This window comes from Spermophilus citellus (genome assembly GCF_964194105.1).
Source record: "Spermophilus citellus genome assembly, chromosome: 9".
Classification (NCBI taxonomy): Eukaryota; Metazoa; Chordata; class Mammalia; order Rodentia; family Sciuridae; genus Spermophilus; species Spermophilus citellus.
This window is the reverse complement of record NC_138191.1, coordinates 76,174,588-76,202,582: the sequence shown is the minus strand read 5'-3', so window position 1 is coordinate 76,202,582 and position 27,995 is coordinate 76,174,588. Positions and strand designations below refer to the sequence as shown.

Genomic DNA, 27,995 nt, shown 5'->3' with positions numbered 1-27,995 from the left:
AAATGATACTTTGGTTTTATCTGAAGAGTATAATGATGAGCGCTTCTCCCCCCCCCCCCCCCCCGCCAAAAAAAAAAAAAGCTGCAGTTTAAACTTGTAGTCTTTTATGTGTGAAACTGCAATTGGTGGTGTTGGGACTGAAACAGCCCGAGATCTCACCCAGTCTTCTTTTGGGTCCTTAACATACATACGGACACAGCCTTGTGCACGCCATAGCCTTCGTGATGATTTGAGTAGAAGTCTCAATGTGTTGGACACTGGGCGCACCTAGGAACCAATGAAACCCCAGAGGTTGTGGAAAGTGGGCTTCCCTGCTCTGCGCACCGTTCTCCCGCCCTTTTTGGTAGCAACTTCCGCCCTTTCCTCGCGACCAGGCGTTCACAAACGACCTTTCTGAGGCCCGGAGAGGCTTGTGAGAATGCTGAGACCTACTACTTCCACTTCTGCGGCTTCCCCCTTACCCGGAGGGGTTCACCCGCTAAGTTCCCGAGGTCCTCGCTACGCTTTCGAACTTCTGGAGACGCCTCAGAGCCGCCCTTCCGCTCAGGCCTCGGCGTCCTCTACTCCTCCCGGCACTTCAGGAGCCGCGGGGGATCGCAGCTGCAGCAGCAGCCTCCCTCACCAGCCGCCAAGCTCTCTGCCAGCCCCAGGCAAGGAGTGCTTGATGGGGTGAAGGTGCACCCCCTGGGCTGGGCGGCCACCACAGGAGGGCAATGTGGTTCCTGGGGGATGCAAAGAGGGTGTCCTGGGAATTGTATGGGTCAGGCCCATTAAAAGGCTGGATGCCTTTTCTCAGGTCTGAATAAGGCTGGAACACCCACTATAATGTCCTGTCTCTCCCCAGTTTGTGACAAGTGACAGGTTGTGCATGAATAGTCTCCAGGTCATCAAATGGGACGAAAATAGATTGATTTGAATATTTCATCTGATCCTAGTGAATATGTTTACTATTAAAAACCAAGTCCTTCAGGCTGAGGTTGTGGCCGCTCAGTGGTAGAGTGCTTGCCTAGCATGTGTGAGGCAATGGGTTCGATTTTCAGCACCACATATAAACAAATAAATGATAAAGATCCATCAGTAACTAATAAAAAAAAAGTCCTTCAAGTTAAGTTCGACTTATTTAAAAGATAAAGATGACTCATTAATTGTTATGAGTGAGGAAACACTTCTATACTTAAGTTTTCTATACTTAAGATTAAGCTATCAGGTTATTGAGATAAATACAAAAAGCATCAGAATGAAATATTAATTATGATTTTGAGGTATCTATCCATCATTGGAAATTTTAAGAGAGAGTCTGAAATAGAAATCTGGAACCAGATCAGATGCAAACTGTGCATTGCAGTTGTATGTGAAAATGATGCTTTTACCACGAACTGAAAGAGGGTGACAGTATTCTGTCCATTTCCATCTCTGTGCTATTGCAGACTCTCATAATTCTATGTCTAATTTTATGACATAATTTTATGTCATATCCTTTCTTCTTCCAGGTTTACTTAGAGTACCACTAGAGTTATGTGGAAAATGCAAAATTCTTATATCCCATGCAACTTAAATCAGTGGCTCTGTATCAACAGGTACAAGGTCGAACTGTTTAAAAGACTGTCCATGGCCATTTTGGATCTGTTTCCAATCTTTATAGCTTTCTCACTGTTGTGACTAAAGGACCCAACCATCACAACTATAGAAGAGAAAGAATTTATTTGAGTGCCCACGGTTTTAGAGGTCTTACAAGGCCAGCTTCATTTCTAAGGGCTCAAGGTGAGGCAGGACATCATTGCAAAAGAGTGTGACAGAAGCAGTTCACATCATGGTGATCTGGAAGCAGAGAGAGAGACTGTACTCTCCATATACAAAATATATACCCCATAGCCACGCCCTAATTCCCACCTCCTCTAGCCACACCCTACCACTCTAGTTACCACTCAGTTAATCCCTATCAGATGATTAAATTACTAATTGGAATAAGACTCTTACAACCCAATCATTTCTCCTCCTTCTTGCATTGTCTCAGCGTCAGCTTTTGGGGGACACCTCACATCCAAACCATAACATCTCCCATCCCTTCTTTTAAAAAAAAAAATATATTTTTTAGTTATTGATGGACCTTTATTTTATTCATTTATTTATATGCAGTGCTGAGATTCGAACCCAGTGCCTCACACATGCCCGGCAAGCACTCTACCTGCTTCTTGATATTTACACTGCTTTAGAACAAAACATATTTATCAGTAGGAAAACCAAAGTGGGAAAAGAACTTATATAGAGTAAGTGCAACATGAATTGGTTTTAAAAGTAGGACAAAGAATACCAACTAAAGGGAAGTAGAAAAGAAACCAACGAGCATTCTTGAGAAAGAAAAACATGTGCAAAGGCACAGAAGCAGCAGATAAAACTGCAAATAATTTTGTGTCACTAGAACAGATGAGCTGATGTAGGTAAATTTAAAGTACTTATGGGAATTAGATCTGAGAAGCAGATTAGTTTTATTCTCCATGTCAACACCAGGTCTTCTCTGGCTTTGATAATTGAATAAATGGTCATACTCTTACCTGATATAGGAATTTTTTAGTAGAAACAACTTTTAGAGGGAAACTGATGAGTTCTGTTATGGACATTTTGAGTGTGAAGAGCCTCTGGTATGTCCATTTAGCTAGGGCTAAGAAGAGACATTTAGAAGAGATACAGATTTAAAACTTATGTATATTTGGGATCAGAGGAGAGGATATGAAGGAAATACAGCAAAACAGAGGTTAAAAAAAAAGTTGGAGGAAAGCTGAGACAAGTGAACAAGTTTCAAGAAAGGACTCAGAATCTAAAAGTAGCTTGAGAATAAGAAACAGTGGTCTCTGTCTTCAGTCTCTAGTACCTAGTTCCTTCCTTAATTCTCTTAAGCCTGGAGATGCTCATGAAGGGTATTTTGTCAGATTCTACACTTTTTATGATGATACCCCTGAATTATCCACACTGTTGTGAATATTTTCTGAGGAAGATACAGGCTTGAAATGTGCTGATAGGAGTGGACAGAGTTGGAAATTTTTCTAAGTTTAAAATAAACAAAAAGAATTACAGGACTTGGTAATTCTGATTAGCTGTTAGGATTGATAAAAGAGGAATTAAAAGTTACTACTAAGTTTATGACTTGGGTGTCATGATCCAAGATGGCACAATTGACCATGACTGGTAATAAATATTGGGGGAAAGATAAAAAGCTCTGTTTTGGATTTAAGTTCTGGGAAAATATCTACAGGTTTATGTCCAGAAAGTAGTTAGATACAGTGATCTATACTACATCCTCTGATGGAATTTTCTGTGAGGATTAGTTCAATGTAGTGGCACATGTCTCTGATCCCAGCAGCTAGGGAAGCTGAGGCAGGAGGATCACAAGTCCAAGGCCCACCTCAGCAAATTAGCAAGTCCCTAAAAAACTTAGTAAGACCCTGTCTCAAAATAAAAAAAGGTCTGGGAATTAGTGCAGTGTGGGGCCCTGGATAAACAGGACTTTAAGTCCAGATGCCCCAGGGTCCTGAACATTATTGCAGTTTCTCGGTAACCTGGGCATTACCCAGCTCAGATAACAAGGCTCAGCTCCAGGTGTAGTTACACTCACCTGTTTGTTCCTTTGTAATCCTACCCCTTCTGCCTTTTTTGAATAGAATGTTCTAAGAAACAGCACCCCCCCCCCAAATAAAGGCCCACTTCCAACCATTCCCTTGTCTCTCTCCCTCTCATCCCCCCCCCCCCCTCAACTTTGTCTTGTCCCCTTCTTGGGGAGCCTGAGGCTGGGAGACAGGGAAGCTGTCCTGAAGCTTATAAAAGGTATTTTGTGTCTGTGTGGTATTTTGCGTCACCCCAAATTCACATGAGTAACTTTAGTTCGGCTGCTTGCACTGGACAGGGGCAGCAGTGCAGTAGTAAAGCACTCTTGGGTTCAATCCAAAAAAAAGAAGAAGAATTTTCTGTGAAAAAGAAGAAATATTCCATATCTATGCTGTCCGTATGGTAACCAGTTGACAAATGTCACTTTTCAGCATTTTAAATGTGGCGAGTATGACTGAGGAATTGAATTCCTAATTTTATTTAATTTTTATTTAAATAGCCACATGTTGCTAGTGGCTTCTATATTGAACAGTGCAGGTGAAGTAGTAAGAATGGTTTTTGCATTTTTTAAAGGGTTGAAAAATTTAAAAAGAATATTATTTTATGGCATGTGAAGATTTATGAAATTTAAATTTTAGTATCTAAAATAAAGTTTTATTGAAATACATGCTTATTTACTAGTGTATTATCTATGACTGCTTTCCTACTGTGTCAGAGTTAAATAATTGTGACCATGACCGTATAGTCCACAAAGCCTAAAGTATTTTCAGTCTAGTCCTTTATTAAAAAGCTGATCAAACCTTTGTTTACAGTATAGTAGAGGGATCAGGACTGCATAGGAAGATTTGAGAGTTGTCAGGAAATAGAAGTTAACAGGAACAGATGAGATGCTTATAGAAAATGTATAATATTGATTTGTGAAAGAAGATTTAAAGACTAGAATTCTAGACTCCAACAGTTAAGAGGAAGACAGAAAAAAATGGATCTGGCAAAGGAAACTAAAAATAGTTTAAAGTGAATCAAGATAAAAAGTTGTCATGGAAATTAAAGGAAAGGAAATAGTAGAAAATAACTTTTTTAAACCTCCATATTTCACGACACTATGCTAGGCTGTTTATACTTTGTTTCAGATTACACTGTAAAACAGGTAATTTGTCAATAGATAAATATCTAAAAAAGTAACTGAAGTCAAGTCTGAAACTTATAGTAACCTTTTACATGTGAAGAGAGAGTTTCAATGAGGAAGTTAACAGAGAAAAGAGGCTTAATATTTACTACAAAATTAAACATATTAAGTATATTTAAAGAAGGTAATTTATGATTTTAGCAAGAGTAGCCTCAGTGAACTTGTGGAAACAAAAGCCATATTAGCATATTTTAGTACAAGAAGACTACTTATAAAAAATGTAACTAAATGCCATAACTTGATATTTTAAAAAAATCATTATGAAGTTTTATAGAAAGTAGACAATATGAATTATGAGGATTTACACATTGTTACATAATCTTTAAGAATTAATACTTTTTTTTTTTTCAAATTTAGGTTCAAACTTTGGAAACAAAAGATCTTACACACCAAACCCCGTTGCAACAAATTTTGGTACAAGCTCATCTTCTTTACAGGAAACTTATCCTCAAATACTTAAAACTCCATTGTATGCTGGAAAACCCCAGAAATCAGATTATAAAAGTTGGACACCACAAATAGGATATTCAGGTAAAATGAGTGCAAGACTAACATTGATGACCTTCTGGCCTTTTGAAACTTTTTTTTTTTTTTTTAGGAACCTCCTATCTCAGCTACATAAGATTCACCCAGCTTGAATCTTTTATTAGAGTTCTATAAATTATGGTGACTGAGTTTATTTGAAGTCATCTATTACTGATATGGATGATTGAAAAATAAATGTCAGTTGACCCATATTCATAATTTTTAGCTACATTACTATGGTTACACAGATTCTGATATTGTTTGTTATCTGCATTTCTATGTAGTTTTATCCATCCTGACAAAAAATTACAAGGAAGAGAAAGCTCTGTTACTCCCATGACGTTTATTTAAATGTAAGTTAGTCCTGATAATACTATTGAATGTCTTTTAATATTCAAATTTTAATTTTTATTTAATCTACTTCTTTGGATAAATGGATGAAATAGGTTTTAATGTATAACAGTTCTATAAGGTACATACAAGAAAATTTTTGGTTATAAGATGTTGCCAAGTTGTTTTATAAAGTCTAAAATGATACATAATAATATTTCAAGACAGACTGTATGAGATGTTGTTCCTATAAGATTATGATGGAGCTAAAAATTCCCTATTGCCTAGTATTTTTACAATACCTTTCTGTGTTTAGATACACAGATACTTACCTTTATGTTATAGTATTCAATACAGTAGCATGCTATATAGATTTAGGACCAATAGTCTATACTATATACTCTAGGTGTCTAGCAGTCTATATCATCTACACTGAGTTAAGTGCACTCTTTGATTTTTGGACAGTGATGGAATTTGCTAATGATGCATTTATCAGAATATATTCCCATTGTTAAATGGCACATGACTGTTTTCTTCCAATATACACTTTTCTTAACAATGTGAGAGAGTACTCGTCAACATTCATATTGTTAGATTCTAAATATTTGCCAACCTAGCAGTACAATCTATAGCCTCAACTTCCATTTTTTGATACTAATGAGGTTAATTTATTTTTTTGCATATTTTTGACCATATGTCTTTAATTTTCTTTGAAATGAATGTTCATATCCTTTGCCCATTATTCTGTAGGGTTTTTTTTACCCTGAATTTTTTTAAAAAAATTTCAGTCAACAAATCATTTATAAAGGAGCAATCAATCCATAGATTGAGAAAAACATTTGCAATATACATACTTGTTTACAAAATATACAATGACTGGAAAACTCGACAATTAGCAAATAGTACAATTAAAAATTAGCATAGTAAACAGGTATTTCATTGAAGAAGATAATCAAATGGCAAATAAACTTATGAAAACATACCCAGTATTATTTGTTGTCAGAGAATTTCACATTAAAGCCATAATGGGATGACAAAGAGATTGCCTATGCATATATTGCCTATGCATATTTGAATATTAAAAGACGCGTGTGTGTGTGTGTGTGTGTGTGTGTGTGTGTGTACAAATTTTTATTTGCAAAATAAAAAGTGTTAACAGGCTGTGGCTGTGGCTCAGTGGTAGAGTGCTTACCTTGCATGGATGAGGCACTGGGTTGGATCCTCAGCACCACATAAAAATAAATAGATATCGTGTCCATCTACAGTTTAATAGACAATAATATACATCTGTTGCTGTGCACCATATGATAAATGAGAGAATGAACATTTGCAATAAAAGCATTCCAACAATCTTCTCTCTGAGTCTGACAGTGGGACCCATTTTATTCAACCCATTTTCCAAAATATTACATCGTCAAACCTATCATTTACCCAATTTTCCACTGACCTTCATGTCAGGTGTTCTTTTTTTTTCACACTATCAATAATTAATTTAAATATGAATGAACTAGATATTGTACTTGTGTAAAAAGCAAACAATAACTATATGCTCTATACATGTCACAATTTAAATATCAATACACTAATAGGTTAAAAGCAAAAGAAGGGGAAAATAAGCATGAGAAATCTGAAATAGAGCTATTAATATAAAATAAGTTTCAAGAAAAAGCATTTTCAGAGATAAAGGGGAACATTTCATAACCATAATACAGTAACTTCTTCGAGTATAATAATCCTAATGTGTCTGTACCTAATAACAAAATTTCAAAATACATGAAGTAAAATTAATAAAACTAGAGAGACAAGTCACAATCATATTTGGAAATTTTTAGCCCTCTCATTTTGCTGGAAGGAGTAATGATATAGAAGGCTGAACAACATTATCAGCCAATTTGACCTATTTGTTATTTATAGAGAACTAGACACAAAAATGACAAGTAGAAAATTAATAAGAATGGACTGTATTCTATCATAAAATAAACTTTGAGAAATTTTAAAAATATGAAATCATACAAGCTGTGTTTCCTGCCTAATTTATTACATTAGAAATCAATAACCTTAAGATATATAGAATCCCAGCCCCCCATCTCAACTACTTTAAATTTAAACAGCACTTATAAATATCACACAAATCAAAGAAGAAAGCACAAGAAAGGTAAATTAAAAGTGCTTTTTATCACTAAATGATAAAAATATCAGAATTTCTGGGATGAAATAGTACTCAGAGGAACAAAGTATTTATATCAGAAAGAAGCTAGATTAACAAATTATTTTCAAAATTACATGGAAGGAAGGAAAAAGTAAGAGTAGGAGCAGAAATATGTGAAATAGAAAAGAAATAATACAGCTTAAAGTTGATAAAAATCTAACAAGTCTAATCAAGAAAAAATATCAGGAAAGGAAGCTATCAAAACACCCTTACAGATGCTAAAAATGTATTAAGGTAAAATTACAATTGTATGATTATATAGCTTACATAACTGTCTATTTTAGAGAACAGAAACCCCTTCTTGTTTATGCAGTTCATGTGAGTGATATGTTTTTTCCCATCCTTTCACCTTCAGTCTGTAAATGTCTTTGCTTATGAGGTCAGTCTCTTAGAGACAGCTTATTGTTGGGTCTTGTTTTTTAATCCAATCTGCCAGTCTCTGTCTTTTAAGAAGAGTTTAGGCCATTAATGTTCAAAGTTATTATTTAGATATGATTTGTGTTCCCTTAGTGGAGTTCCTCCCTTCATTGGTTTTCACTTTTTTTTCATTTCATTTTTGTGGAGTATTTTCTTAAGAATATTCTAAAGTGCAGGCTTCCCGACCGATTGTGAATTTCTTTATTTTTTGTTTATCATGGAAAGTTTTTAGTTCATCTTCAAATCTGAAGGTTAATTTGGCTGGATATAGGATTCTTGGTTGGCATCCGTTTTCTTTCAGAGATTGGTATGTGTTATTCTAGGACCTTCTAGCTTTGAGAGTCTGAGTTAAGAAATCAGCTGAGATCTGAATTGGTTTCCCCCATATGTAATCTTATATTTTTCTCTCACAGTGTTTAAAATTTTATTCTTATTCTGTATGCTAGGCATTTTCATCATGATGTGTCTTCACATGGGTCTGTTGTAATTTTGCACGTTTGGGGTCCTGAAAGCTTCTTGTATTTCATTTTCCATTTCATTCTTTAGCTTTGGGAAATTTGCTGATATTATTTCATTGAAAAGATTATGCATTCCTTTGGGTTGTATCTCTGTGCCTTTATTTCTTCTAATAAATCTTAAATTTGGTCTTTTCATGTAACCCCATAATTCTTAGAAATTCTGTTCATGTTTTCTTAACATATTCTCTCTGCAGACAACTCTATTTTCAAGATTATATATTTTGTCTTCATTGCCTGAGGTTCTGCCTTCTAAGTGATCTTGTCTGTTGGTAATGCTTTCTATTGAATTTTAAATTTGGTTTATTGTTTCCTTCATTTCAAGGATTTTTGTTTGTGTTCCCCCCACCCCAGACTGTCTATCTCTTTCCTGAAAATATCTTTTGCTACCTATATTTTCTCTTACATCATCCTTTACTTCGCAGATCAGTTTAACTACTGTGTATTCTCAACTCCTTCTCTGACATTTCTTCCACTGTGGTATCGATGTATTCTGTTATTGGAATATCCTGGTTTGCTTGGTGTGATTTGTTCCCTTGCTTTTTCATATTGTTTGTGTGTCTACCCATTTAACAGTATGGATCTGAGGCAGTAGAATTTCTACCCTGTGGACTTATAGTGTCCTTAAAATAGTTCCTCTCTGTTTATGGGGAGACAAATAATAACTAAAACCAATGCAACAATTTACAGCATTAAACCAAATAGTTCCTACTATGACATCTACAGTGTTAATCATCACAATAAACAGAAATGATGTGATCAGTTATGCCTATAATAAAAAGAAACAAGTTTGCAAAAGGGTTTATATTTTCAAATGGTGGACAGGGAGAGAACAGAAGTGATATATATAATTATGAGGGAGGAAGAGAGAAGACAGAAGAAAAAGATTAAAGAGTGAAAAAAAGGTGAAAAAGAACAACAGTTTCTTCTATTAGTAGAAGAAAGGAGAGAATCAAGGGAAACAGGTAGGAGAAAAATATACATAAAGCAAAATTTAAATACATTAAAAATAAAGGAATACAAAACAAAACTAAAATATACTAATCAAACATCCTAGTTTTTTTTTAAACTAATCCATGTAAAGTAATAGGCTTTAATAATGCTAGAGAAGAAAAATAAAATAGGAAACTATATAAATTCCATGTACCATTATGGTCACAATTAGACAGTGAAAAAAGTAAAAAAAAAATCTTCATGAGAAGTTTAAGAATTCTTTCCACTGGAGTTCAAAATATTCTCAGCTTTTCTTCTCAGGAGTTTTAGGTGGAGCCTTCTGGAGTGTGGTGCTCCACACTCTGGATTGCTGAAGTGAGAGAGGTAATCCTGTAGGTGAAATTCCTGTCGGCAGGGTTTAGGAATAGGTGGGCTCCAGGCTCTTTGCTGAATGCTAATTATTCTGGAGATTTTAAATCAGCGCATCTCCAGGGCTCGGTACTTCATGGTCCATACTGGAGGACTTTATCCCTGGTCCACACTGGAGGACTTTATCCCAGAGCTGCTCTGGGGGTTCCACTCATGTGGTGGAGGAGCCAATTCTTTTTTTTTTTTTTTTTTTAGTACCAGGGAGTGAATTCATATTCAACCACTGAGTCACATCCCCAGCCCTATTTTGTATTTTATATAGAGTCAGGGTCTCGCTGAATTGCTTAGTGCCTCGCTTTTGCTGAGGGCTGGCTTTCTTTTTAGAAAAAACTCACCATCCTCCTGCCTCAGCCTTCCCAGTGGGTGGGAGTACAGGCTGCATCACTGCACCCTGCTGGGGGTGGGGGAGCCAATTCTTAGTCCCCTATGTCACCTACAGACCCCACATTTCCTGGTCTCTGGTTCAGTCTCCAGTTTCTCCCGACTCTGCCCAGCCAGAGATATCTCTCTTAGCAGGTCCTGGGGTGGGTTTCCAAAACCAGTTGTCCCTTGTGTAAACCTCTCTCCAGTTCTGATTTTCTTCTGGTCATTTAAGTATACTCTATATTGTTCAGCATGTGCAGCGTGTGTTTACTGGACCTGTATTTCAGGCCCAAAGTGGGTTTGCCAGGAATTAACTTCTTCAGTTGCCGGCTTCCCCATTGCAGCTTCAAAATGGTTCCTTCCTTTGTCTTCTACAACCCGCCTGGAAAGATGGCAGTTTCATGTACAGTATGTCCTTCAGGTTTGCTGGGCAATGTCTTTGATCTCTAACTGCTCCATACCCAGACACACCTTGAGCTTCCCAAAAATGCAAGTTCCTTTAATTCCCTTATCCTCATGGAGGGACCTCTGGCTGGAGCTTCCAGCCCATCTGTGGCAGCTGCTGTGCCCCTGGGGAATTTTTTCCTTATATTATCCAACCTGCTATGTCCCTGATCTGCTTTAAATGTCAGTTTTAGGTTCCAGTAAACTACCACTCTGCCTTTTTTGTTGTTGTTGTTCACCCACCTTGTGGAGAAACTGCCTATTTGCTTTTTTGATTTCATGCCATGGAGCAGCCAGGAATGTGACCTCTATTCTACCATCTTGGATCTCTCCGTTCTGTAGGCTTTAAAAATTTGTATCCATTCTTTATTCTGGATACTAAAAATTTTGATGATTTGTATATGTTTGTTTCAATATCTAGTTCTCTTTTAACTTGAGTAGGTCATTATGTCTATCTCAGTGCCATTATTACACCATCTTTAACTTTATAATAATTCTTGCTATCTAGTAGAATATCCTACTCACCTTTAATATTTATAAGCCACCTTCTTTTTTCCCCACATTTTTTATTGATGAACTATAGTTGCATATAATTCTTCTTTCTTTTTTGGTATCAGGAGTTGAACAGGGATGCTTAACCACTGAGCAACATCTTCAACCCTTTTTGTTGAGACAGGGTCTCTGTAAGTTGCTTAGGGCCTTGCTAAATTGCTGAGGATAGCTTTGAACTTGTGATGCCTCAGCCTCCTGAGCCTTTTGGATTAGAGGCATGTACCACTGCACCTGGCTAATTCCTATTCTTTATGTAATAATAATTTTATTTTCTTTAAAAATTTTTGATGCAATAATAATTATAAATACTTATGAGTATAATATAATGTTTTGATTCATGTATACATAGCACAATGATTAAATTGGATAATTACCATATCTGTCACCTTAAACATTAATCATTTCTTCATGGTGAGTATATATCAAATCCTCTCTTCTAGCTTCTTTGAAATATAGACTGCATTTTTCTTAACTATGTTCACCTTTGGGGCTTTGAAGTCTTATGTGAGAAAATTAGAAATGATCATTTGTAAGTTTATATATTTTCTTCATTTAAAACTTTTTTTTATAGCTACATCCTCTTCAGTTTCTGCACATGCCCCATCAGTTATTGTAGCTGTGGTAGAAGGGAGAGGACTTGCCAGAGGTGAAATAGGAATGGCAAGCATTGATTTAAAAAGCCCTCAAATTATATTATCCCAGTTTGCAGACAATACAACATATGCCAAGGTAAGTATTAATAATTCTAGAAAATGGTTGTTCTAGTAGGCAGTATGCAGATTTCCAAGTCAGAGTTTTTCTAATTAGTTTCTGTTTTGTACTTTTTGGTAGGATAAAGGTTATTCATGGTTATTCCAGTTACTGTGAATTAAAATAAAGTTGTTTTACATCTGATTTTTAAAAAAATATTTTTTATTCTAAAAAGAAAATGTTTGGGCTGTGGCTGTGGCTCAGTGGTAGTGCACCTGCCTGGCATGTGTGAGGCACTGGGTTCAATTCTCAGTACTGCACATAAATGCATAAAGGTCTATCAACAACTAAAAAAATATTTAAAAAAGAAAATGTTTTATTGTTACTCGGAATATTCCAAATTTATGTAACATTAGTGTCTAAAATTAATGTATTCAAATTAATAATACCTGGACTCATTCTAAAGGTAACATGATAATCGTATCTCTAGGAGGATTATTTCCATTGAAATAATATTTGTTTGTTTTTTCTAGAGTTAAGGGAAACTAGTATCTTAGATCATCATAATCTACTTCCTTAGCTTCTTGCCCTCACTTATTTTGCCTCTGTATTGATCACATGAATTTGGGCCACTGACCTGTGGTCATGGGAATTTGTGTGATATATCAGCTAGATGTGAACCTTTTCCTAATCTTTTCATTTAGAAAAGTTGTTGGTATTATTAATATTATTACTGTTGTTAATTCCAGGGATTAAACCCAAGGGTGCTTAACATCTGAACCACATCCCCAGCCCCTAGGCCTTTTTATTCTGAAACAGGATCTCACTAGATTGCTTATAGTTTTGCTAAATTGCTGAGGCTGGCTTGAATATGTAATCCTCCTGCCTCAGCCTCCCCAGCTGCTGGGATTACAGGCATGTGCCACCATGTCTGGCTAAAGTTACTTGACAAAATTATAATTACTTTTAAAATATGATGTACTATGTTACTTTTAGTCTTTTATTGTTTAATCTTTTTAAGTTCCCCTTTATGGTTCCCCAGTATATATAGGCTTCATTTTCCTAATAATTTTTATTATCTTTAACAACCTAAATTATATTAATACTGTATACTAACTTCATTTCTGGGTATTTAAAATTTTTTATATAATTTGAAAAGAATAGGGAATTTTTTTTTTTTTAGAAAAACAGGAATGTTGGACATACTGACTAAGTTTGTGTTTTGAGTAGTTCCAAGAAATGCATCTTGTTAAAAAACACAAGGCAGAAAGCAAATATTTCTCACTGCTTTTTGTACTTTTCAACTTCTGAAATGTACTGATGGGCTGTACTAATCCCATTGCCATGCTTACATGATTGGATATGTTCATGTTTCTAATGAAGATGGGTAAAATACTGAGTAGAAGAATTTATTTTAAAATACCTTATTTGGGGAATGTATATTTCATAAATTCAAATTAACTTTTAAGTTATAATTATTACAAACTAATGTGAGTTAAATATAGCCTATGTTTATGATAATGTATATATGTGGATATATGTTTAATATATATCATTAGAAATTGATTTAAATATAACTTGGACCATTTGTAATTTTGTTATTTCTGAATTAATATTAAGTCATTATCCCAGAATATTGAAATTTTTTGTTTTAAAGATTGTTCTAAGATTACATTAATGAAATTATTTATACCAAATAATTTTAGGTGATCACTAAGCTCAAAATTTTATCACCTTTGGAAATAATAATGTCAAATACTGCTTGTGTTGTGGGGAATTCAACGAAGTTGTTCACTCTGATCACAGAAAATTTCAAGGTAAACAATTTCATTCTCAAAAATAACATTTAAGGTTTAATTAGTTATACTCTGTTTTGTAATATAAGGAAAAAATAATTTGAGTAACTGTATATTCAGAATCCTAAAATAGTCAATAAATGCAAACACTAATCTAAAACAAGAATAAAATAAAGAATTCACATTTGATTGGACATTCTTGATCTACTTTAAGTAAAAGAAAAAAATGTTTTAGGTAATAAGAGGTTTCTCAAGTATACAAGGGACAGCAGACTGTTAATTAAAACCCAGTTTTCTTTAGATGTAGCTTTCTGGAAACTAGTTACTGTTAAAATTGAAGTTCTCATCCTTCCAGGGGATAGCAACTATCAGTAAGTGCTTTTTTTCTCTAGGCAGGTTAGTCTGCGTTACAAAATTGTTTCAGCTTCCCCAAAGGGAACATGTACTGCCTTACAATTAGTCTACTAGTGTAGCCTCCGTCTGTGGGACTGTGACTTGTAAATGCTGTACAACCTATACAACAAATGCTTTGTCCCTCATATAGTTTCTCTCTTCTCTAGTAACTCTCCCTGTTTAGTGGAATTGGGACTGTGGTTCCAAGAAAGTAAGCAACATTGCAGTTGGAATAATTCCTGAGGAGTGCTAATTATTTTCAGAATATGGAATATTTTGTTATATTTTTAGACTTAGCTTTTATTTTAATACATTTGGAACCAACATGAGATGTAGGGTCTAATGAATTCTGCTCTTGTTCTTAATATATTCAGCATCTGTAGTCATATAAGTTTTTTTCCCCCCTGTGGTGCTCTTAGAGGTACTACACAACTCAGCTGTTTTGTTTTGTTTTATTGACTCATTGTCAGAAATAGTCCCTATTCTAAATTTATTGTCTCTATTTTATAAGTTTCTTTCTCTCTGCTCTCTCATTCATTGGCTCATACTTCTTTTCATCATCGTTTTTACATATTTCTTTCTCACTTCTTGTTGTCCTGATTAGGCCTTTTAGGTCTTTTGGTAAGTAGCAGGAATCCAACTTAAACTAGCCAAAAATTTATTGGCTTATGTAACTGGAAAGTCAGTGGTTGGATAGATCCTATGTCAAAGATAAATCTGATCACATCTAGATAAGATGGTAAGGACAGATTTTTTTTTTTTTTAATTTTAGTTGTTGGTAGACCTTTATTATTTATTTACACGTCGTGCTGTGAATTGAACCCTGTGTCTCACACATGCCAGGCAAGTGTGCTACCCCTGAGCCACAGACCCAGCTCAAGGACAAATTTTTAATCAGAAATATATTATTGCAATAGGAAAAAGTGTCCAATGTGGAGTGAACTCAACTTTGCTTTGTTAGAGGTGACTGGGTATTTTAAAGGGAGAATGAGGAACTAGGGAGGGAAGTGAGAAAGGGGGCTCAGTAGAGTTAGGGAAGTGAGAAGGGGCTCAATAGAGTCAGGGAAGTGAAAAATTACAAAAAGTAGGAAAGTGGAGTTGGTCCATGTGAAAACTATCTGGGTATTGAAGTTAGGCTCCTTCCCTCACAGAGAATGGGAGACAAGGACTCTTATCTTTAGGCATTGGCTAAAATAAATAGTAAGGATTTTTTGGCATCCTTTTGTTTTCTTAGGCAGGCACTTTAAGAGGGTTTAGAATCATCCTAGGGATGTACCCTTGAGCTTTTAGAAACCTTGTTAGTGTTTAGTTTGTCTGGATAGGTCAAAGTTGAGATCTACTGGCTAGAATTCAGTCAATGAGAGAATCTTTGCCTCTACCTTCTCCCCAGTATCATCTCTTTTCTACTGAAGATAGATTACCTCCATGAAGTTTAAGAAGATGATTGCTCATGGCTTTAGGCTGATGTAATCTCAGCATACCCAAACTAGAGAGAAAAGAATGTCTTTCTTCCAGTGTCCATATATGAATTCCAGGAAAGGATGCTGACTGGCCCTGCTTTGTTCATTTTCTCACATTAGACTAATCACTATTTCTGGAGGTAGAGGCACTGTGATTAATTACTCCTAGATCATGTTCTTTTTGCTGTGGGTCACAGAATACTGTAATTGACAGGCCTACTAGAATCATTTGAAATGTGGAACAGTTAGGTCCTCCAAAGGCAAAACAAAAAATATTCCATATGTTTGAGATGTAGTATAGCATAGTGCTTAAAAGAATATAGAGAAGTCAACCAAATATATTGTTATATTGTGTGCATGTATGAATATATTGTGGGGAGCCATTCTCACACGTGACTGGGCAACTCCCAGTTTGGGTCTGAGGCGCTCTGGCTAAACTGTGTTGGAGCTTTCCTGGCCCTCTCCTGGTGCGAGAGCCTGTCTGTGTGGGGGTGTGACTGACCACTGACCCGGGGGCCAATCACTGACCCTGACCTTGAAGTGCAGCCCCCCTCAACTTTTATTGGATGGAATTTTCCTCTGAATTTCTTGTTCCCCAATAAAAGGCTACTCCCTGGCGTGCTCCCTCTCTCTCTCCTGTTAGCCCTGAGTAATCCTTGCTGCCCTACTGGGTGGTTCGAGGTGGGAACCAGAGGGGGAGCCGTCTTGGACCTGGTCATAGAAAAAGGTAACTGAGTCTGTGTGTTTTATTACGATCTCACTAGCTAACTTTATGCCAAGAACCTCTTTAATGAAACCAGTGCGCTGTTCGCACGGTGGAATTTGGCACCCACGAGGGGGGCATTCTAGATTAACTAGATTAAGTGGAAGCGCACTATAAAGATAAAGATAAAGGAAGTGGTGACAATTTGGGTCACAAAAGTACCTGGAGATATTAAAAAAAAAGAGATGTTAAATTAATTAAAATGAAAAATTCAACTTCTACAGATAAGAAAATGTATCTGACTATTTTAAACAGTATAATTAATAAAAAAACATAAAAAACTCAGTTATTACAAGTCTTAAAAATTGTAGACAAATATTGTCCTTGGTTTTGTGAATAAGAGATTCCAAATTTACTTACTTGGGAGAAACTAAAAAAAAAAGGTACAAAAAGTTTGTCTTTCTAATGAATTACCTAAAAACATAGATAATATTCAAAAAACTTGGACTGGCTCTAAAAGTTTGTCTTTTTAAATATATGGACCAAAGTTCATGGCCCCCTAAAAACCTATTAAAAGACATTCAGAGAGCTATTAGGTCTATTCAAATGAAAAATCTGCCTGAGGCTAAGTTAATTCCCTTTCCCTTGAGCCCTTTAAAAACAAAGGCTCTAAGGGCCAAACCAAAGGTTAAAAATGTGACTTTAAACTTACAAGATCAGGCTAGCACGCAGGGAGATTATAGAAAAAAAGGTCATAGAGGAAAAACCTCGGCAGTCCTAAAAGGTCCTCCGGAAGAGATAGATGATCTTCCTGGAGAGAAAAATCCAGAAGAGATTCTTAGAGGGGCACAGAGTTCTTCTCCGCCACGTGGCTTAGAAGCCCAATTTCAAAATGGCGACAGCACAAAGTTTACCCACGACTCACAGTCCGAGGGAGAAAAATCAGACGTTAAAATTCAGGACTTACAGAGAAATTTTAACAGGCTGCGTTTAACACCGCCTGCCCAGGCTATTCAAATTCGGCCATTACCTACTAAAAGGACAAAATTTAACAGGTACTCTAAATTAACAATGACTTTTCTTACCCCGTTCCAGAGGGGGAGCCGTCTTGGACCACCCGGTAGGACAACAAGGATTACTCAGGGCTAGCAGGAGAGAGAGAGAGGGAGCACGCCAGGGAGTAGCCTTTTATTGGGAAACAAGAAATTCAGGGGAAAATTCCATCCAATGAAGGTTGAGGGGGGCCGCACTCCAAGGTCAGGGTCAGTGATTGACCCCTGGGGTCAGTGGTCAGTCACACCCCCACACAGACAGGCTCTCGCACCAGGAGAGGGCCAGGAAAGCTCCAACACAGTTTAGCCAGAGCGCCTCAGACCCAAACCGGGAGTTGCCCAGTCACGTGTGAGAATGGCTCCCCACAATATATAAGAATGAATTCCACAATTATGTATAATAATACACCAATTAAAAAGAAGAAAAATAAAAGAACAGAGAAGTTGGATGTCTTAATTTCAAATCCTGACTCTAAATTAACTTCTGCAGGTTATTTAACATCTTTGAACTTCAGGGTTTTTTTTTTTGACAGAAAATTGAGGACAATATTAGTACCTACCACTAAATAATTCATATTTTATATAAAGTAATCAGAGGTGGCTTCATTCATAAGATTACATTTGGGCAAATTCATAAGATTACTCCTGGAATGGAGTGAGGGAGCAAGCCATGGGAAGAATTTGAAGAGAAAGTATTATACATAGATGGAAAAATAATAATAATTATTATCACTCTTGTTATTATTACTACACTTATCATTAAAAAAAAACCTTCATTAAATCAGAATCAATATGAAGTAGAATAAATGTGGACTTCATAGTTAAAGAAGTTTTACTTTGGACTGTGTATATCAGGAAAGTTACTTGACTTCAGAATTTTACTTAGAGGAAAATAAAACAGAGTTATTGTGATGATTAAATTGAATAACTTTTAAAACAATCCTGGCATATAAATTACTTATCTGCTCATGTTTTTTTTCAGTCCTAACAGCTTTTTCATAGTTCATTGTTATTATACTATCTTTCTTACCCATTACTTTTTTCCAGAGTAAGTAAACCTTTTACTGTACAACTACATGCCTTTTTTTCCCTCTTCAAAAAGTCCTATTAGCTCTTTCTCTTTAATCTAAATAAATTAAATTCACTACATGTAAATAGCATTTTATAGAACAGGGAGGTGGGAGTTGGGATTTTCATCTTTTCAACTAGCACATTATAAAGTTTACCCTTTCTCAATATGTTAGAGTATGGAAGACTGAGGTTAAAACCGTGTGATGTTATAGAATTGTTACTATAGAATAAGATTAATAGAAGACAAAGACTTTCATGTTTATTTATTAATCTAAAAGTTATTTGGTAATGGGAAGTAAAGCTAGGGCCTCATACATGCTAAGGAGGCACTCTACTACTGAGATACACTCCAGCTCTATTTTTTAAATTATCATATCTAATATATATTTAGTTAAATTTTATGAGAGTAATGCCTAATAAGAACTACAGACTACACTATAATTCATTTAGCAAGATAAATAACCATTTTCTTTTTTCAATAATTAAGAAAACTTACTTTAAATGTTGAAAATATTAAAAGATAAACTTTAAGCAATATTGAAACCACCTACCCATGTACCAGGATTCACTTAAGAATAACAGTTTTGAGGTGGGTGCGTGGTGGCCTGTAATCTTAGTGACTTGAGAAGCTGATGCAGAAGGCAAGTTTGAGGCTAGCCTGGGCAACGGTAGTGAGGTCCTGTCTTAAAATTAGAAAATAAAATAAAAAAGTCAGTATGTAGCTCAGTTGTAATGTTCCCCTGGGTTTAATTTCTGGTACCAAAGGAAGAAAACAAAACAAAACAAAAAACTACAACAAACAAAAAACCAAGCAAGCAGTTTTTTAGTAACTGTGTGGCACTCAACAAGTTTTACAGTTTTAAAATAAAAACTTCTTTTCAGAACATTAATTTCAGTACTATCCAAAGGAAATACTTCAATGAAACAAAAGGATTAGAATACATCGAACAATTATGTATTACTGAATTCAGCACTGTCCTACTGGAGGTTCAATCCAAGTAAGTTATAATATAAAGGAAATTAATCTCTAGTATGAGTGTCACAAGGGCAAAGATTTTCTTTTGTTTTGTTATCTGTTATATCCCTACCACCTAGAAAAGTGCCTGATTTCATAATACATAGTAATTACTGAAGTAGAAAAATAATTAATGAAGTTTATATACAAGGCATATATTACTAATTTGATTTACATAGAATTTTTCAAATTAGTCATAATTTGTTGCCCTAAAGGTTGCTGCTTGCCATACTTTGGAGTTAAAAACACTCAAGTAGTTACCATATCCTAGAATTTTGAGTACTAGGAAATGAAAACAGTTAAGGTTGTGTTTCTGTTACTTCATACATTTATTCCTAAAAGGGTCAGCATGAGACAGTGATGATACTTTTAGAAAAAATATTTCTTTAAATAAGCTAAATAGATACTCTCTGAGCCAGTGGACCTCCTGTTTACTCAGTTAATCATAATGGCTGTGGGACCTCTTGACTATACCTATAAAGTCTTAACTTATTTGAATATTTAGAATGATATGTCAACAATTGATATAATATACTATTGAATGTTTTCTTCTAAGTAACTTATTGGAGTTTAATATATCCCTTAAGTAATGGGATTTTTTATGGATTAGAGGTTATTTACCTTGTTTTTAAAAATTAGGCATATTCAGTGTACCTTTTAGCTTTGAATTTAAGTGATCCTATGCAAGTACTTGTGATTTTCCTAATATTAAGGTGAAATAAATGTTTTCTTCTCTATCAATACCTTTTTTCCCTAATTCTAAACACATAATGCTATGTCATTGGTCACCTTACAGGTATTACTGCCTTGCAGCTGTTGCAGCTTTACTAAAATATGTTGAGTTTATTCAAAATTCAGTTTATGCACCAAAATCGCTGAAGATTTGTTTTCAGGGTAGTGAACAGACAGCCATGATAGATTCATCCTCAGCCCAAAACCTTGAATTATTAATTAATAACCAAGACTGTAGGTAAGAGCATCAGTTTTTTTCTTATAAAATATATCAGCATATTTTATGTCATATTTTATGTGAATACATGAAAGTTCTTTTAATTTTTTGATAGAGAAATATTGAATAAACATTTTTAATCGTTGTACCCTTGTTGGTGAACCACTCAGATGTTTTACAAAAGATAGGTTTTAAAACATATTTGTATGAAACAACAGAAAAACCCAGTTACTATCTGAGTAAAAGGACTTAAAAGACATTTCTTCAAAAGATATAACAAAGAATAAAAAGTACATGAAAAGATAAACTAGTATTAGGGAAATGAAAATTAAAACCATATTGAGGTACTGCTTCACATATGTTATGGTGTGGGTTAAAATTATTATTGATTTTCTGTTATTCTTCTTATTATTATTATTTTAGTTGGACACAATACCTTTATTTTATTTATTTATTTTTATGTGGTGCTGAGGATTGAACCCAGTGCCTCGCACGTGCTGGGTAAGTGTTCTACCACTGAGACACAAACCCAGCCTCATATGTTATTTTATTTTAACATAAAAAAATCAATGATCAACCCTGGTTATTGTTGTAAAGTGCTTTATATTCAGTTTTACCTCATGACATTGCATACTTCATCATTGTTTATCATTGTCAAACATTGCTTGAGTTCCTGCTGTATATTAGGGATACACAAACTTAAAAGAATATCTGATCTCCAGAGTTTGTACTATAATACAAAATGAGAAATTCAGAAGTCTTTTCACAGACTTGAATCAAAGAATCTCAGTTTAACAGATGGATATTCTACCTACTGAACTATCTGAATAGCTCCAGTGCTTATATGGACTTGTCACCTGTTACACCCATTAATTTCTGTAGCAAATGTCAGACTGTGTGTGTTGGTCACTTCCTTTGTTTCTGCAGAAATCAAGTCCTCAAAAGGTTAAAAAAAATTGTGCATGTGATGAGAGACCCCCCATCAGTCAATCTGGATAGTTCCCTAAAAATTTGTTTAATTTGATCTGTCCAAAATCTAATAGTCTGACTACAAACTTAAGAGTCACTTTTATTTCCTCTCCTTTTAACATCCCAGATCTAATCCATTTGTAAATGCTTCTGACTCAGGCTTGAGAGTCTATATAATTCTGTATCACTTCTCACCATTTCTAAGACTAACCCCTAACCCAAACCTCTGTTCTCTTAGACTGCACTAATATAATAGCCTACCAACTTATCTCTTTGCCTTTTCCTTATCCTTCTACAAGTAGTAGCCAGAGTGTGATATTTATAATCTAGAAGTCAGGTTTTCTTTTTTAAAAATATTTTTAGTTGTAAATGGATCTTTTTTTTTTCCAATTTATTTATTTATTTATATGAGGTGCTGAGGATCAAATCCAGGGCCTCACACATACCAGGCAAGTACTCTACCACTGAGCACAACTCCAGCCCCTAGAAATCAGGTTTCCTGACTTTCTTGTATAAAACCCTCCAGTGGTTCCTATGACATTCAGAATAGAGTCCAGATTCTTTACCATGACTTACAGGACTTTTGTGTCCTGGTCTCTATCAACTTCTTTATTCACTTGTAAAGCTCAATCTTTTTTCTGGTTCTAGAGCCAGAATTCCTGGGCTTAAGTTGGTATTCTACTACTTACTTAGAAACTTACTTGGAAACCTTGGATAAGTTAGTCCTTGTGCTTCAGTTTCTTTAGTTGCAAAATGTGACTAATAATAGCATCTACCTTATATCATGGTTTGTGGGAGACCATCCTTGCACATGACTGAGTCACACTTCCTGGCTGGGTGCTGAGGTGCTCAGTCACAGAAATGTGGTAGAGCTTTCCCCACCCTTCTTGGGTCTGAGGGTCCATGTCTCGTGCATAGGTATGACTTGCTACAGCCCCATGGGTGAAGCTATGCTCACCTGTTCCTTTGTAATATAACCCCTTGCCCTGTTTAGGATAGAATCTTCCATAGAAGTGCCTTGTGTGTGTCCTTACTGTGCCCTTGGGTGTGGTCTACCCAGATGTCAGTCAACCTGCTGACAGTGGACATCATGAAGATAGACTCAGCCCCCTGAAACCTTGTTGGGGATGCAATTCAAGTCAAGATGGCGCCTGGCAGTTTGCCAGGAGGAGCGGTTTGTGAAGCAACGCCATCAAGCCATTAAGATGATGAAGATTCCTTATTGGCTGACTGCTGTATCTAGATAATGGTAATTGAGTCAAGCTGTGTGTAATTAGTTAGGTATATATACCTCTGCTGTCCCGCAGAGAAGTGGTTCCGCTACTTTAGGAGCCCGCTACTTTGAGTTCTCGCTCAGTTCCCGCTGAGTTCACTTGCAATACAGTAGTTCCCGCTTCAACCTTCAAGTTGCTTGTCACCTCCTGGTTATTTGCCCATCCGGACTGCGGCAAAACCTGATCCCTTGCCTCATTTAAATAACTTCTCCTCAATAAAAGGGGTCAGCGCGTGCTCTCGCTCTCTCTCTTTCTGCTGACCCTTAAGGTCAGAGGAGCCTTCACAGCGACCCCAAAGAAAAAGGTATTTGTGTCTCTTATGTGGTTATTTTGCACAGCCCAGTTAGCCCAGTTTGTCTGGAGTGACCCTGAGCCTTTTAGTCATGAGAACAGAAACCCGGCAATGGTTGTTAGAAGTAAATGAGTCAAATACATGTAAAGTGATTAAAGCAATTACTGGAACATACCAAGTGTTCTTCGTATGTTAGCTATAATTGTTATAATTCCCATCCCATCATCCTCTTTGCATTGCTGCCTCCTTCTTTTGTCATTCAAGTCTTAAGTCAACTGTTGAATACAGAGAAGTCTTTCTTAATCAACCTAACTAATCATCAACGTTCAATCATTTTCTTATGCATTCTTATTTTCATTTTTTTGTTAGTAGTTTATATATGTGAAATGTTTTCCCTCTCCCCCTCCCTCTCCTCTCCCCCTTCCCCTCTCCTCCCCCCTCCCTCTCTACCTTCCCCCTCTCCTCCCCTTTCCCCTTATCCTTCTTCTCCTTCTTCACCAAGGATTGAACCAGGGGTGCTTAACTATTGAGCTACATTCCCAAACTGTTTTATTTTTTATTTTGAGACAGGTTCTTGCTAAGTTGCTCAGGGCCTTGCTAAGTTGCTGAGACTGGCTTTAAACTTGTGATCTTCCTGCCTCAGTCTCTCAAGCTGCTTGGTTTACAGGCATGTGCTACCATGCCCAGCTGTTTTTTTTAAGATTATGTGTTTATTGTCTCTCTGTCCCCATTCAAATTGTTTTGTCTTCTGTCATGACTAATTAATGGATAAGCACTGGTTTTGATCCTCAGCACCACATAAAAATAAATAAATAAAATATAGGTATTGTGTTCACCTACAACAAAAAAAAATTTTTTTTAAATTATTAGCCACTACACTATAAAGGCCATAGAAATTATGTCTGTCTTATGTTCTTAGGACTTAGCATAGAGTTTTGAATACTGTAAGGACTCAGTAATTATTCATTAAAATTAGAATTAGGGGCTGGGGATGTGGCTCAAGCGGTAGCGCGCTTGCCTGGCATGCGTGCGGCCCAGGTTCGATCCTCAGCACCACATACAAAGATGTTGTGTCCACTGAAAACTAAAAAATAAATTAAAAATTCTCTCTCTCTCTCTCTTTAAAAAACAAACAAAAATTACAATTAACCAGATATTTTGCATACAATATAATTGTCTCATAAAAAGTCCAATGAAATGCATTCTTAATAATAGCTTATTTCTTTATAAGAATCACTTAGAAATTATGGAATTCTCTTTTGCTTATAATTCTGTAACTTCTTCAATTAGAACAAAATCAGTACACTAAATACTCATTTTTAAAAAATCAATATAAATGCATCCCTTTTTAGGATATATTACTGATAATTTTGCTATTATTGATGAAATGTCATAGATTTAAAAACTTTATATTAGTCTGAATATTGTAATTGATCTGTGGAAAAAGTCACTAAGGGTAAGGAGATACTATTGATCCTTGATAATCAAAATTTGGTTCATTGACTGACCCTATATTTGGGAGCTTGTTAAAAATATAGATTCTCAGTCCTTTTCCAAGACATACTGAAGAATCTCCAAGTAGTTTGTATGCATACTAAAGTTTAAATATCACTGTTATAGATTATAAAATTATTTAATTACAAAGTTAAAATGGAATTTTCTTTGTATACTTAATGGAATTTTCCAACTTGTGTTTTCAAAGGAATAATCATACTCTTTTTGGTGTTTTAAATTATACTAAGACTTCTGGAGGGAGTAGAAGACTTCGTTCTAATATATTAGAACCTCTAGTTGATATTGAAACCATTAACATGAGATTAGATTGTGTTCAAGAATTACTTCAAGATGAGGAACTCTTTTTTGGACTTCAATCAGGTAAAAGAATATCATCTAATTTTGAAAATACAGTTGTTTTAGTTGAATTATTTTTTTCTAAGTTTTTGAAAGGCAGTCAGTGAAAGTGTAAATTCTTATATTCTTGTAATGAAGCTATTTTCCTGAAAATTTCCTTTAAATTTCACAGTAAATAATTTCAGAGGTATGTTTTTATTTTCTGGATGCTATTCTTTTCCTTTATTCTTTTAATGAACACTTCGTAATTATTTTGCTCTGTGGTAATCTTCAGAGAGGGAAGATCTGTCCAAATTAGATAATTATTAACAGATGGGGTATATTAGTTTCCTAGGGTTTCTATTTAAAGAGAACCACATACTCCATGGTTTAAAACAACTGAAAAATTTTGTCTTAAAGTTCTGGAAGCTAAATGCTGAAATCAAGGTGTTGGTAGGGCCATGCTCCCTCTAAAACTGAAGGGGAGAATCAATCCTTTGTTTTTTTCAAGCTTCTGGTGGCGGCTATCCACAGTCTGCCTTGACTTTCAGCTCTATCAATCCAATCTTTGCCTCTGTTGGCATATTGTGTTCATAATGTCTTCATGTAAAACATTAGTCATATTGGATTAGGATCTATCCTAATGACTTTATCCTAACTTGATTATATCTATAAAAAATAGTTTACAAATAAAGTCATGTCACAGGTACTAGGAGTTAGGACTTTAAATTTTTTTTGGAGAATGCAGTTCAACTCATAGCAGGGACAAGAAAATAGCTCTTGAGAAATTCCTTATTTGTTCACTGGTATGATGGTGCAGTTTCCTTCTTCTTTATTTCTTTTTCTTTTTTAGCATTTTATATTTATTTATTTAATATTTCGAGTATCCTTCCTTCTTTAATGCATATAACATTTTGAATATCCTACTTTCTTTAATGCATATCTAAACTTCCATCTAGTATTATTTTTCTTCAACTAAAATAATGTCAATTTACATTATGAATAATGTTGATTTGCTAGCAACACTTATCTAGCTTCTATTTATCACTTTTTCTTTCGGAGAAGAAAGCATAATTTATTTTATTTCTTTTTAAATTTTAATTTGTTATATATGACTTTGCTTAGAAGAAGCTTTTTAATTTGAATCCATCCCATTTATTGATTCTTGATTTTAATTCTTGGACTATAGGAGTCTTATTAAGGAAGTAGGGGCCTAATCTGACATGATAGAGATTTGGGCCTAATTTTTCTTTTAATAGGTGCAGTGGCAGTTTCCTTCTTAAATCTATAGTTGGAAGGATAGTTTGTATACATTTCTTAGTCCAATTTCTGGTTGCTAGCAATTTGGCCAGTCTTCCATATCTCTATTCCCTTCACTACCCCACCTTGTGTTCTAATAGTCTAAATTGAAGTGGTACCTGAAAATGGAGAAGACATTTATAGCTTCAGTGAGTTTTTCTCAGTCTAATTCCAAATACCTTGTAATTCCTTTCAAATTTTGGTATTGGTTTGACTATTTCTCTATATTTCCAATGTTGTTGAATGTACTCCTTTCCCCCTGTATGTACCTGTGTATTTAGTGAGACAGTAGGAAAGGTAGAAAGAGGTCATTTTTAACTGGTGACCCTTATTGTCCACAGGAACATTTTGTTGACCTATCTATACCTAGCATTTGGTGTAAAACTCAAGTGCCAGGAATATGAAAATCATTTAATCTTGTAATGTTGGTTGTGCTCCACCTTTTGAATTTTTAAGCTTTCTGCTACCAAATATTGTACTCACCCACTTTGCTTTCCCCTTGTTTCAGTTAGGAGTAGTCATTCCTGTTCCTTTTATAGCTAATTCTGTCAACTATGTTCTGCATCCCATTCTTTCACTGGATTATTTCTTTTTCTGGGGCAGGGAGGGGAGGTACCAGGGATTGAACTCAGGGGCACACAACATTGAGCCACATCCCCAGCCCTACTCTGTATTTTATTTAGAGACATGGGCTTTTTCATACTATACTGGTTTTCTGTTGCTGGTGTAACAAATCACAAGAAATTTAAAACTGAATTTATTATCTGGAGGTCCCAAATCAGCTTTACTGGACTTAAAATCAATGTGTTAGCAGTACATTCTCATTCTGGAGAAGAATCCATTTCTTTGTGTTTCCTTTTTCTAGGGGTCATCTGCATTCCTTGTTATTGCCCTTGCTCTGCCTTTAAAGCCAGTAACATAGTATCTTCTTTGTTTTTGACTTCTGCTTTTGTGCTTGTATCATCTGTCTTTGACACTGATCCTTCTTCCACTTGTAAGGACCCTTGTGACTTTATTGGGACAAACAGATAAAATCTAAAATAATCTGTTCATCTGTTCAAAATACTTATCTTAATCTTATTTGGTAAATTCCTTTACCAGTTAACATAGTCATAGGTTCCAGGAGTTAGGAAGTGGACATCTTTGGGAGGTTATTTACTTTTAGAATAAAATTCAAACTCTTTTATGTATCTCTTTCTCTGTCATCTACCACACCATCTCTTTCTATTCCATACTTTCCATTTTGCTTTCTAGTCTAATGGAACTTTTTTAAGTTACTCAAACATATCTGCTCTTGTTTTCTAGCCTTGGTACACTATAAATTTTGCCTTTCTCTTTTCTGAAACCTCTTTCTCTCAAGCTGTTGTGTAGCTAGCTGCAGTACATGCTTTACCATTTTAATTTAAATGTCTCTATGACTAGAAGTCTGACTTCCCAGTCTGTGTTAAATGTCTTTTCTGCATGTTTCTATAATATAATTGTTATGTTATTTATCTTACTATTTTATAAATGCATGTTTTGTTGGGGAATGGTTCCTTTATATGAGTAGGACCTAATAGGTGTTCATATTTTTTTCTTTATTTAATATTTTGGATATTTGAATATTTTAATCCAATTTTTAAATTAATTTTTAAAATTTATATGTGACAGCAAAATGCATTACAATTCATATTACAAAATATAGAGCACAGTTTTTCAT

General features: G+C 35.3%; 1 protein-coding gene across 1 annotated transcript in view; it reads left to right on the top strand.

Moving 5' to 3' along the window:
• Positions 1-12,074: 12,074 nt before the first annotated feature.
• MSH4 (mutS homolog 4) overlaps positions 12,075-27,995 on the top strand; it is a gene marked incomplete at its 3' end in the record, with an annotated part of 97,235 nt that continues 81,314 nt past the window's right edge. Inside the window, exons 1-5 of the mRNA XM_081307548.1 lie at positions 12,075-12,232; positions 13,900-14,010; positions 19,551-19,666; positions 20,480-20,653; positions 24,870-25,042. Of these exons, the coding sequence (XP_081163674.1) occupies positions 12,161-12,232; positions 13,900-14,010; positions 19,551-19,666; positions 20,480-20,653; positions 24,870-25,042 (646 nt within the window). The 5' untranslated portion in view covers positions 12,075-12,160. The remainder of the gene's footprint in view (positions 12,233-13,899; positions 14,011-19,550; positions 19,667-20,479; positions 20,654-24,869; positions 25,043-27,995) is intronic.